Genomic DNA, 14,063 nt, shown 5'->3' on the forward strand with positions numbered 1-14,063 from the left:
GCCTTAAATAGATACGACGTCGCCTTAAAGAGATACGACGTGGCCTTAAAGAGATACGACGCGACGTGGCCTTAAAGAGATACGACGCGACGTGGCCTTAAAGAGATACGACGTGGCCTTAAAGAGACACGACGTGGCCTTAAAGAGACACGACGTGGCCTTAAAGAGATACGACGCGACGTGGCCTTAAAGAGATACGACGCGACGTGGCCTTAAAGAGATACGACGTCGCCTTAAAGAGACACGACGTGGCCTTAAAGAGACACGACGTGGCCTTAAATAGATACGACGTCGCCTTAAAGAGATACGACGTGGCCTTAAAGAGACACGACGTGGCCTTAAAGAGACACGACGTGGCCTTAAAGAGATACGACGTGGCCTTAAAGAGATACGACGTCGCCTTAAAGAGACACGACGTCGCCTTAAAGAGATACGACGTGGCCTTAAAGAGACACGACGTGGCCTTAAATAGATACGATGTCGCCTTAAAGAGATACGACGTGGCCTTAAATAGATACGACGTCGCCTTAAAGAGATACGACGTGGCCTTAAAGAGATACGACGTGGCCTTAAAGAGATACGACGTGGCCTTAAAGAGACACGACGTGGCCTTAAAGAGATACGACGTGGCCTTAAAGAGATACGACGTGGCCTTAAAGAGACACGACGTGGCCTTAAAGAGATAAGACGTGGCCTTAAAGAGATACGACGTCGCCTTAAAGAGATACGACGTCGCCTTAAAGAGATACGACGTGGCCTTAAATAGATACGACGTCGCCTTAAAGAGATACGACGTGGCCTTAAAGAGACACGACGTGGCCTTAAATAGATACGACGTCGCCTTAAAGAGATACGACGTCGCCTTAAAGAGATACGACGTGGCCTTAAAGAGACACGACGTGGCCTTAAAGAGACACGACGCGGCCTTAAAGAGACACGACGTGGCCTTAAAGAGACACGACGTGGCCTTAAAGAGACACGACGTGGCCTTAAAGAGACACGACGCGGCCTTAAAGAGACACGACGCGGCCTTAAAGAGACACGACGTGGCCTTAAAGAGACACGACGTCGCCTTAAAGAGACACGACGTGGCCTTAAAGAGACACGACGCGGCCTTAAAGAGACACGACGTGGCCTTAAAGAGACACGACGTGGCCTTAAAGAGACACGACGTGGCCTTAAAGAGACACGACGCGGCCTTAAAGAGACACGACGTGGCCTTAAAGAGACACGACGTGGCCTTAAAGAGACACGACGTGGCCTTAAATAGATACGACGTGGCCTTAAAGAGACACGACGCGGCCTTAAAGAGACACGACGTGGCCTTAAATAGATACGACGTCGCCTTAAAGAGATACAAGATTTTATTCCAAAGAAATGCTCCTCAGAGACCGACTGACACCGCCTCTGAATGTTCATCATCATCATCTTCATCACACCTGTTGCTCAAAAATAAAATAAAACTCTGAGATATGCATCGTATGTGGGAGGGGGGTGTTGAATGGGAATAAAAGCTCATCACATTATAGCAGCATGACAAACAGCTGCTAAACTCTCCCCCCCCCCCCCCTCCTGACCAATAAGTTTATTCTACGGCCCGAGTGTGGATCCATAAAAAGAAGTGATCGGCCGGCAGCAGCCCCACCCGCCCAGAATCCACTCACAGCCTCCTCATGCCTCACTGTGTGTGTGTGTGTGTGTGTGGTGGGGGGGCTCCTCCAGGACAGCTGGAAGCATAAAAAAATAACCCCCCCCCCCGCCTCCTGACCAGCTGTGACTGAGAAATGCCCGCCACACCCCTGACTCGGCTGCCATTAAATCACACACACACACACACACACACACACACACACACACACACACAGTGAGGCAGCAGTGGTGCATTATGGGACTTGTGGGTGGGAGTGTGTACTTAACAGGGTGGGCGTCGCCACACAAGTTATTTAAAATTGAGCTTTTTTAAACCTTTTAATTTGAAACTCACCTGCAGGATGTCACTGAGGTCCAGCAGCATGTCTGAGGAACTGGTTAAGGAACCACAGCAGGAGTCCCAGTTCAATACAAACACTGGGGGGGGGGGGGGGGGGGTGCATGCTCCCTCCCTTCCCCCCCCCCCCACACACACACATTTTATCATCTCTAACCATTAATGACCCATATTTGCTTTCATAGCGGTCTGCCGTCTCACATTCACACGCCCGCCATCGGCCTTCTGGACATCTCAACCTCCCTATGACCCCCTCCCCCCCCCCCCCACCCACACTTGGACGGGTGCACCTGTCTCCGGGCGGATTAGTGGGGCTCCTCTGAAAAAAAGGCCTCACAATGGAATTAGCAGCAGCAGATGAAATGGAAAAGATAATCCCGTCTGGAGATTACAGCGACGCCCTGAATCAGGAAACAGACAGCAGGTCCTCCAACACATCTGGGACCTCTGGGGGGGGGGGGGGGGGGGGGGGGGGGGGGGGGGGGGGGGGGGGCACACAGCGTCTTCATATTCAACATCAACGAGGTTCTTTACACAAACACTCAGTTCTCTACTTTAAAGTAAGTAAATACGCCTCCGCTGAACCTCCATCAACTGGTTTGGAGCGAATGAACTGAAGTTTGGTCACAAGTTGGTTCTGGAGGCTCAAGAAGAGGAGAACCGATGATCCTTGGGAACCACACAAGGGAGGGAACCACACAAGGGAGGGAACAACTAAAACAGTTTCAACGTGCAGCTTTAGCTCAGGCCTTAGCTCAGGCCTTAGCTCAGGCCTTAGCTCAGGCCTTAGCTCAGGCCTTAGCTCAGGCTTTAGCTCAGGCCTTAGCTCAGGCCTTAGCTCAGGCCTTAGCTCAGGCCTTAGCTCAGTCTTTAGCTCAGTCTTTAGCTCAGGCCTTAGCTCAGTCTTTAGCTCAGTCTTTAGCTCAGGCCTTAGCTCAGGCTTTAGCTCAGGCCTTAGCTCAGGCCTTAGCTCAGTCTTTAGCTCAGTCTTTAGCTCAGGCCTTAGCTCAGGCTTTAGCTCAGACCTTAGCTCAGACTTTAGCTCAGGCCTTAGCTCAGACCTTAGCTCAGACCTTAGCTCAGACCTTAGCTCAGACCTTAGCTCAGACCTTAGCTCAGACCTTAGCTCAGACCTTAGCTCAAGCTCAGAACAGTGCCTCCTCGTGCACGCGAAGAAACACGAAAGGATTCTTCTTTACACACACACACACACACACACACAAGGATACGCGGCGTTCCCTCGGTGCGGCAGACCAGGTAGAGACACGCGGCGACGACGTGGGCGTTCTTGCGTCCGTGGGTCAGGTGCTTCATGAGCGCCATCTTGTAGAAGTTCAAGGCCGTGTCCAGGCAGTGCTTGTTCATCTGCAGCTGGTGACCCAGAGTGTTGATGTTGTGTCTCGCTGGAGGTCAAAGGTCACAAGGAATAAAAATAAAAAATATACATACACACACATACAGGAAGACAGGCTGATGAAGACGTGTGGCGCCCTCTGCTGGTCACTCACCTTTCGAAAGCGTCTGCGCTCTGGACTCCCTCCCCACACCGGAGAAGTGGTTGTCCCCAAAAGACGGGTTGATTCCTCCGGCTGGAGACAGAAGACCACAAGCACTGCATTTACACTTTTAGACAGAATAACTTTCATTCAAATAAAGTTTAGAGAATTCTTTAAAACTAAGCAATTCTTCTGGCTTTACTATGAAACACTGCATCATTTTTTAAAAATCCATTTTAGGAGAAACGCTGGTTTGATCATTTATTGTTTCAAGTCATTCTTTTAATTCATCCAAACAGCTGAAGTTTTGGTTTTTTTTTTTATCAGTCACATGAATATAATAAATAATTTAATATGTTGTGGTTTCAAACAGTTTGTTGAACAAAATAAGCATTTTGCAGACGTCACCGTGGACTGATGAGTATTTAGTTTTAGTTTCGCAGATTGATCCATAAAGACAATAATCTGTCGTTGCAGCTCAATAACGAACATCAACTAGTTTCAAGACTTTCAGATGAAGCTTAATCTCTAGAATCTTTAGTCTACTAAATTATTTAAAACTGTAAAAAAAAGTTCTTAAGTCCACAACAATATAAAACGTATATTATACCCGAATAATAATAAATGTACCATCAATAAAGGAAAAAAAGCTCTGAACCTCAATATTTAATTATTTTCCAGGATTCAATACAAATGTCTTAAAACTAAAATAAATGACGGGCAGCATGAAGTCGTGTTGCGCCACAGCTCCCTCTAGTGGCCGTCTGGAGGAACTACAACACATCGAGTCAGCAGGAGAAAGACGTCCTGAAGGTCAAAGATAACCTGGAGGTAAATGTTTCACACTGATAAGCAGCTGAGCACACACACACACTTAACATGAACTCTCACCGCAGCGTTACATAATAAAAAAATAGAAACTCACGATTGTTCGTGATTTTTTTGGAGTTTCAAAAATCATTTCTTTCCTTGAAAAACACTCAAGGACTTCATCTTTTGTCACGTGGTCTTAATTAAAGAAAAAGGTGATGTCATTTGTTGGGATTTGTTTTTACACCCAGCTACAAGTTAAATTAAATAGAAATTATTTAGAATAATATTCTGTTTTTTAAGTACTTTTACATTGTTGTATTGGTATTTTTACTTCCCCCCCCCCCCCAAAAAAAACAAAAAACTCAAACTTTTATTAAAACTTGGTTAAAAGTTTCTCTCAGAAATTCGTTTCATATCAGAACCGTTTACATTAAACTAGATTCAGACTTAATTCAGGTTTAATTCAGGCTTTTGTTCCATCTAAAACAACTATTTATTTAGAATTTATCCTTTTTTTTTAACACAGAAAAGGAGTGAATTTTAAAGAAGCTGATCATTTGTACATCGATCATCATGTTTCCTTCAATTATTACAGATAACTTTGAGTGAATTATTCCTTTAAGAAATAAACACAACAAATTAAATTATTTCACTAATAATCAATAGGATTCCGTTTCAGATTATCTTCAGCTTGTTAAACTTCGATAATAGAAACGGCGATAATAGAAACTGCAAAATAGAAACAGTCATAATAGAAACGGCGATGATAGAAACTGATAATAGAAACTGCAATAGAAACAACGATAATAGAAACAATGATAATAGAAACTGTGATAATAGAAACTGTGATAATAGAAACTGTGATAATAGAAACTGTGATAATAGAAACGGCGATAATAGAAACGGCGATAATAGAAACGGCGATAATAGAAACAGCGATGATAGAAACAGCGATAATATAAACTGTGATAATAGAAACAACGATAATAGAAACTGATAATATAAACGGCAATAATGGAAACAACGATAATAGAAACAACGATGATTGAAACTGTGATAATATAAACTGTGATAATATAAACTGTGATAATATAAACTGCGATAATATAAACAACGATAATATAAACAATGATAATAGAAACTGTGAAAATAGAAACAGCGATAATAGAAACTGTGATAATATAAACTGCGATAATAGAAACAACGATAATAGAAACTGTGAAAATAGAAACTGTGATAATAGAAACTGTGATAATAGAAACGGCAATAATGGAAACAACGATAATAGAAACAACGATGATAGAAACAACGATGATAGAAACAACGATAGAAACAACGATGATAGAAACAACGATGATAGAAACAACGATAGAAACAGCGATGATAATAGAATCAGCGATGATAATAGAAACAGCGATGATAATAGAAACAACGATAGAAACAGCGATGATAATAGAAACAACGATAGAAACAGCGATGATAATAGAAACAACGATAGAAACAGCGATGATAATAGAAACAGCGATGATAGAATCAGTGATGACAAAAAAACAACGATAGAAACAGCGATGATAATAGAAACAGCGATGATAATAGAAACAGCGATAGAAACAGCGATGATAATAGAAACAGCGATGATAATAGAAACAGCGATGATAGAAACAACGATAGAAACAGCGATGATAATAGAATCAGTGATAATAGAAACAACGATAGAAACAGCGATAATATAAACAGCGATGATAATAGAATCAGTGATGATAATAGAATCAGTGATAATAGAATCAGTGATGACAATAGAAACAATGATGACAATAGAAACATGATGACAATAGAAACATGATGACAATAGAAACAGTGGTGACAATAGAAACATCGATGACAATAGAAACATCGATGGTAATAGAAACAATGATGACAATAGAAACAATTATGACAATAGAAACATGACGACAATAGAAACATCTATGATAATAGAAACATATATGATAATAGAAACACTGAAGACAATAGAAACATCGATGACAATAAAAACAGCGACAACAATAGAAACAGTGACGGCAATAGAAACAGTGATGGCAATAGAACCGACGATGGCAATAGAACCGACGATGGCAATAGAACCGACGATGGCAATAGAACCGACGATGGCAATAGAACCGACGATGGCAATAGAACCGACGATGACAATAGAACCGGCGATGACAATAGAAACTTGATGATAATATAAACAGCGATGACAATAGAAACACAGCGACAATAGAAACAACGACGACAATAGAAACAACGACGACAATAGAAACATGACGACAATAGAAACATCTATGATAATAGAAACATATATGATAATAGAAACATATATGATAATAGAAACACTGAAGACAATAGAAACATCGATGACAATAAAAACAGCGACAACAATAGAAACAGTGACGGCAATAGAAACAGTGATGGCAATAGAACCGACGATGGCAATAGAACCGACGATGGCAATAGAACCGGCGATGACAATAGAAACTTGATGATAATATAAACAGCGATGACAATAGAAACACGGCGACAATAGAAACAACGACGACAATAGAAACAACGACGACAATAGAAACACGACGACAATAGAAACACGACGACAATAGAAACAACGTTCTCACCTCCGGTGGCGATGAACTGGCCGACGGCCGACGAGCTTCCTCCTCCCGTCTCCACGAACTCCACCTCGGACACGATGATGTTGTCCTCCAGCACCGAGCCGCAGGTCATGCACACGGCGTCGCCGCGGGCCTGGTCCACGTCGATGTCCGAGCCGCCGCAGTTCCTGCACACCTTGGAGCTCATGGTGTCGCTCGGCCAGCCGCTAAGCATGATGGGAAAAAGATTACATTAGAGAGAAATAAATAAAGAACATGTTTTATTCTGGTGGTTCAATGTACTTCATATTTACTCAAGAACTGTACTTCAGTACTAACTTGAAGTACGTGTACTTTATTAGTACAGTGTGGCATTGCTACTTGATTCTAGTACTTTTACACTAAGGTAGAAATCAAAATGCATGTATTTTACTTACAACAGAGTACTTCTACTTGTGGTACTTTGTGTACATTGTGATTCCAGACGGTGACTTCATTTTCATACGCAAATGACAGGAGATCGATTTAACTCTTCATTTGGTTATTTGCGTACAAATACACAAATAATAAACAGTCACACGGGAGAAAGACTTTATGCTCCCAGAATGCAACTCTTTGTTTTTCACCTGCTGCCGGCATACTTAACGTAAATGAGTTTAGAAATTAAATTATTAATATTCCTGAAACTCCAATTAACCAATATATACACGGCTCTTACAAGTACTTTTATACTTCAGTAGGATTCAAAATGCATGTATTTGACTTGTAAAAGAGTACTTGTACTGTGTGGAAATGTTACTTTTACTTTTGGTACTTTGAGTACATTGTGATGCTAGTACTTTTATACTATTAAATGCTAGTACTTTTATACTACAGTAGAGTTTAAATGCTAGTACTTTTATACTATTAAATGCTAGTACTTTTATACTACAGTAGGGTTTACATGCTAGTACTTTTATACTACAGTAGGGTTTACATGCTAGTACTTTTATACTACAGTAGGGTTTACATGCTAGTACTTTTATACTATTAAATGCTAGTACTTTTATACTACAGTAGGGTTTAAATGCTAGTACTTTTATACTATTAAATGCTAGTACTTTTATACTACAGTAGAGTTTAAATGCTAGTACTTTTATACTACAGTAGAGTTTAAATGCTAGTACTTTTATACTACAGTAGGGTTTAAATGCTAGTACTTTTATACTACAGTAGGGTTTAAATGCTAGTACTTTTATACTATTAAATGCTAGTACTTTTATACTACAGTAGGGTTTAAATGCTAGTACTTTTATACTACAGTAGGGTTTAAATGCTAGTACTTTTATACTACAGTAGGGTTTAAATGCTAGTACTTTTATACTATTAAATGCTAGTACTTTTATACTACAGTAGGGTTTACATGCTAGTACTTTTATACTATTAAATGCTAGTACTTTTATACTACAGTAGGGTTTACATGCTAGTACTTTTATACTATTAAATGCTAGTACTTTTATACTACAGTAGAGTTTAAATGCTAGTACTTTTATACTATTAAATGCTAGTACTTGTATACTACAGTAGGGTTTACATGCTAGTACTTTTATACTATTAAATGCTAGTACTTTTATACTACAGTAGGGTTTAAATTCTAGTACTTTTATACTACAGTAGGGTTTAAATGCTAGTACTTTTATACTACAGTAGGGTTTAAATGCTAGTACTTTTATACTATTAAATGCTAGTACTTTTATACTACAGTAGGGTTTAAATGCTAGTACTTTTATACTACAGTAGGGTTTACATGCTAGTACTTTTATACTACAGTAGGGTTTAAATGCTAGTACTTTTATACTATTAAATGCTAGTACTTTTATACTACAGTAGGGTTTACATGCTAGTACTTTTATACTATTAAATGCTAGTACTTTTATACTACAGTAGAGTTTAAATGCTAGTACTTTTATACTATTAAATGCTAGTACTTGTATACTACAGTAGGGTTTACATGCTAGTACTTTTATACTATTAAATGCTAGTACTTTTATACTACAGTAGAGTTTAAATGCTAGTACTTTTATACTATTAAATGCTAGTACTTGTATACTACAGTAGGGTTTACATGCTAGTACTTTTATACTATTAAATGCTAGTACTTTTATACTATTAAATGCTAGTACTTTTATACTACAGTAGGGTTTACATGCTAGTACTTTTATACTATTAAATGCTAGTACTTTTATACTACAGTAGAGTTTAAATGCTAGTACTTTTATACTATTAAATGCTAGTACTTGTATACTACAGTAGGGTTTACATGCTAGTACTTTTATACTATTAAATGCTAGTACTTTTATACTACAGTAGTAGATAGGGAAGCCAGGGACCAAAGTCATATGCATCCCGGGGGCCAGAGCGGGCGACATTGAATCTTGTTTAAAACTGCTGGCTAAAGATGAGCGTAGTTACAGTAAGATTATAATACACGCCGGCGGTAATGACTCCCGACTGCGGCGGTCGGAGGTCACTAAAATTAATGTGGAATCGGTGTGTACTTATGCCAAGACAATGTCGGACACCGTAGTTTCCTCTGGCCCTCTCCCCAATCTGATCAATGATGACATGTATAGCCGCATGTCGTCATTCAACCGCTGGTTGTCCAGGTGGTGCCCAGCAAACAATGTGGGCTACATAGATAACTGGCAGACTTTCTGGGGAAAGCCTGATCTGATGAGTCGAGACGGCATTCATCCCACTTGGGATGGAGCGCGTCTCATTTCTGTGAACATGACCAAGTTGATTAACGGACTTAATCCATGACCCAGAGTTCAGATCAGGAAGCAGAAGCAGAGTTGTAGTCTTCCACCTTCTCTGCACTTCCATCCGAGCAGTTACCACCCTTAACCTTAACTCTATAGAGACTGTGTCTGTCCCACGGCCACTTAAATTAATTAAATATAAAGCAACCAGAAGAGGAGTCATACAAAATAACCTCATACAGGTTAACATCACTAAATATTAGATCTCTGTCATCTAAAGCTGTATTAGTAAATGATTTAATATCAGACAATCACATTGATTTATTGTGTCTTACTGAAACCTGGCTGAGCCATGAAGAATATGTCAGCCTAAATGAATCAACTCCTCCAAGTCATATTAATACTCACATTCCTCGAGGCACCGGCCGAGGAGGTGGAGTAGCAGCCATCTTTGACTCAAGCCTATTAATGAATCCTAAACCTAAACTAAACTACAACTCATTTGAAAGCCTTGTTCTTAGTCTTTCACATCCAACCTGTAAAACATTACAGCCAATCCTATTTGTTATACTGTACCGGCCACCAGGTCCATATTCAGAATTTATATCTGAATTTTCAGAGTTTTTATCAAGTTTAGTCCTTAAAACTGATAAGGTTATTATTGTAGGATATTTTAATATTCATGTGGATATTGACAATGATTGCCTTAGTGCTGCATTTATCTCATTGTTGGACTCGATTGGCTTCTGTCAGAGTACAGAAACCCACTCACTGCTTTGGCCACACCCTCCACCTTGTTCTTACATATGGCATTGACATTGAGCATTTGGAGGTCTTCCCACAGAACCCTCTTCTGTCAGACCATTACCTCATAACTTTTGAGTTTATACTCCCGGAGTATACACCGTTAGTCAAAAGTTTCTACACCAGATGTCTAACTGACAGTGCTGTAGCTACATTTAAAGAAGCGATTCCTTCTGCATTTGATTCAATACCACGTCTCAATGTGACGGAGGACTCCTGTGCTAACTTTAGTCCGTCCCAGATTGATCATATTGTCGATAGTGCTACAGGCTCACTAAGAATGACACTAGACTCGATAGCCCCACTGAAGAAAAAGACAGTAAGGCAAAGGAGGTTTGCTCCCTGGTAGAACCCTCAGACCCGCGACCTAAAGCAAACTTCACGAAAGCTTGAAAGCATATGGCGTTCCACCAATCAGGAAGAATCACGCTTAGTTTGGAGAGACAGCCTTAAAACATATAAAAAGGCGCTCCGTAATGCCAGAGCAGCCTATTACTCATCAGTAATAGAGAAAAATAAGAACAACCCCAGGGTTCTCTTTAGCACTGTAGCCAGGCTGACAGAGAGTCACAGCTCTGTGGAGCCGTGTATTCCTATAGACCTCAGTAGCAATGACTTCATGAACTTCTTCAATGAAAAGATTTTAACTATTAGAGGCAAGATTGATGATCTCTTGCCCTTAACTACTACCGATCTGTCATCAAGAGGAGTGGCCTTGGAAACGGCTGTATGCCCTGGTGTATATTTGGATAGCTTCTCTCCCATTAACCTAGACCAATTGTCCTCAACGGTTTCTACTTCTAAACCGTCTACCTGTCTCTTAGACCCCATCCCAACGAGGCTGCTTAAAGACGTGTTGCCTTTAATTGGCACCTCTCTGCTGGATATTGTTAATGTCTCTTTGCTAACAGGCCATGTACCACATTCCTTCAAAGTAGCTGTAATTAAACCTCTCCTGAAAGCCCACTCTTAATCCAGAGGTGTTGGCTAACTACAGACCGATCTCTAACCTTCCCTTCCGCTCTAAGATCCTTGAGAAAGTAGTCGCAATCAGTTGTGTGACTTTCTAAATCAGAATAGTTTATTTGAGGAGTTTCAGTCAGGATTTAGAAAACACCACAGCACAGAGACAGCACTGGTGAAAATTACAAATGACCTCCTAATTGCATCAGATAAAGGACTCATCTCCGTACTGGTATTGTTAGACCTTAGTGCTGTGTTCGACACCATTGATCATGACATCCTATTACAGAGACTGGATCAGTCGATTGGCATTTCAGGTACCGCACTAAGTTGGTTTAAATCCTATTTATCAGATCGATCTCAGTTTGTATCTGTAAACGATGAAGCCTCAATGACCACCAACGTTAATCACGGAGTTCCACAAGGTTCTGTACTTGGACCAATTTTATTTACCTTTTTATATATGCTTCCTTTGGGCAATATTATCAGGAAACACTGCATAAACTTTCATTGCTATGCAGACGATACTCAATTATATCTATCGATCAAACCAGAGGAGACCAACCAGCTCGCTAAAATTCAAGAATGTCTTAAAGACATAAAAACATGGATGACCTGTAACTTCCTGATGTTAAACTCAGACAAAACTGAAGTTATTTTACTGGCCCTGAACACCTCAGAGATCAATTATCTGGTGATGTGGTTTCTGTAGATGGCATTGCCCTGGCATCCAACACCACTGTAAAGAATCTGTAGTTATCTTTGACCGAGACTTGTCCTTTAACTCCCACGTTAAGCAAATCTCAAGGATTGCATTTTTTCATCTACGTAACGTTTAAAAAAATCAGACACATCTTGTCTCAAAAAGATGCAGAAAAGCTGGTTCACGCGTTTATTACTTCCAGACTAGATTACTGCAACTCCTTATTATCAGGCTGCTCTAATAAGTCTCTTAAATCCCTCCAGTTGATCCAGAATGCTGCAGCTCGTGTACTCACAACAACTAAGAAAAGAGATCACATGACTCCTGTATTAGCTGCTCTGCACTGGCTCCCTGTAAAATCAAGAATCACATTTAAAATTCTTCTCCTCACCTACAAAGCCTTGATTGGTGATGCACCATCATATCTTAAGGAGCTTGTAGTACCATATTGCCCCACTAGAGAGCTGCACTCATTGTGGGGCTACTTGTGGTTCCTAGAGTCCTAAAAAGTAGGATGGGAGCAAGAGCCTTCAGTTATCAAGCTCCTCTTTTATGGAACCAGCTTCCACTTTCAGTCCGGGAGGCAGACACAGTCACCTCATTCAAGAATAGACTTAAGACTTTCCTCTTTAATAGTGCTTATAGTTAGGGCTGAATCAGGTTTGCCCTGGTCCAGCCCCTTGATATGCTGCTATAGGCTTATAGGCTGCTGGGGGATGTTTTAGGATACACTGAGCACCTATCTCCTCTTCTCTCTCTCCTTATGGATGAATTTACATCTCTCTATTGCACCTTATTAACTCTGCTTCCTCCCCGGAGTCGTTGTGACTTCACGTCTCAGAGGGTCCATTGGACCTGGAGGTGTCTGATGCTGGTGAGCCGGCCTCCCATTGGCCCTGCTGATGCCCCGCCCCCCCTCCTCTCTACCTCCTTCTGTTTCATGGATTGGAGTTCCATTCATACATTGTCATATTCATGTAATGTGTTTATGTAACTCTGTAACTCTGTTCATCTGGTCACATGACATCTCTTCATCTGTCCATCCGGGGAGAGGGATCCTCCTCTGTTGCTCTCCTGAAGGTTTCTTCCCTTTTTTCCCTGTCAAAGGTTATTTTTGGGGAGTTTTTCCTGATCCGATGTGAGGTCAAAGGTCAGGGATGTCGTATGTGTACAGATTGTAAAGCCCTCTGAGGTAAATTTGTAATATTGGGCTATACAAAATAAACTGAATTGAATAGAATAGAGTTTAAATGCTAGTACTTTTATACTATTAAATGCTAGTACTTTTATACTACAGTAGGGTTTACATGCTAGTACTTTTATACTATTAAATGCTAGTACTTTTATACTACAGTAGGGTTTACATGCTAGGACTTTTATACTATTAAATGCTAGTACTTTTATACTACAGTAGGGTTTAAATGCTATGACTTTTATACTATTAAATGCTAGTACTTTTATACTACAGTAGGGTTTAAATGCTAGTACTTTTATACTACAGTAGAGTTTAAATGCTAGTACTTTTATACTATTAAATGCTAGTACTTTTATACTACAGTAGAGTTTAAATGCTAGTACTTTTATACTACAGTAGAGTTTACATGTTAGTACTTTTATACTACAGTAGGGTTTAAATGCTAGTACTTTTATACTATTAAATGCTAGTACTTTTATACTATTAAATGCTAGTACTTTTATACTACAGTAGAGTTTAAATGCTAGTACTTTTATACTACAGTAGGGTTTAAATGCTAGTACTTTTATACTACAGTTGAGTTTAAATGCTAGTACTTTTATACTACAGTAGAGTTTAAATGCTAGTACTTTTATACTATTAAATGCTAGTACTTTTATACTACAGTAGGGTTTACATGCTAGTACTTTTATACTATTAAATGCTAGTACTTTTATACTACAGTAGGGTTTAAA

The 14,063-nt window shown here is 40.1% G+C and overlaps 1 protein-coding gene across 4 annotated transcripts in view; it reads right to left on the bottom strand.

Moving 5' to 3' along the window:
- brf1a (BRF1 RNA polymerase III transcription initiation factor subunit a) overlaps positions 1-14,063 on the bottom strand; it is a 78,119-nt gene that overhangs the window by 63,086 nt on the left and 970 nt on the right. For all 4 annotated transcript variants that reach the window (XM_034562785.1, XM_034562782.1, XM_034562781.1 and 1 more), the window contains exons 2-5: positions 6,948-7,150; positions 3,496-3,576; positions 3,217-3,390; positions 1,985-2,016 (exon numbers count right to left, since the gene is read on the bottom strand). In XM_034562785.1, coding sequence (XP_034418676.1) covers positions 1,985-2,016; positions 3,217-3,390; positions 3,496-3,576; positions 6,948-7,131 — 471 coding nt within the window. In that variant the 5' untranslated portion in view covers positions 7,132-7,150. The remainder of the gene's footprint in view (positions 1-1,984; positions 2,017-3,216; positions 3,391-3,495; positions 3,577-6,947; positions 7,151-14,063) is intronic.

The sequence above is a fragment of the Cyclopterus lumpus genome, chromosome 22 (genome assembly GCF_009769545.1).
Source record: "Cyclopterus lumpus isolate fCycLum1 chromosome 22, fCycLum1.pri, whole genome shotgun sequence".
NCBI classification, from domain to species: Eukaryota; Metazoa; Chordata; class Actinopteri; order Perciformes; family Cyclopteridae; genus Cyclopterus; species Cyclopterus lumpus.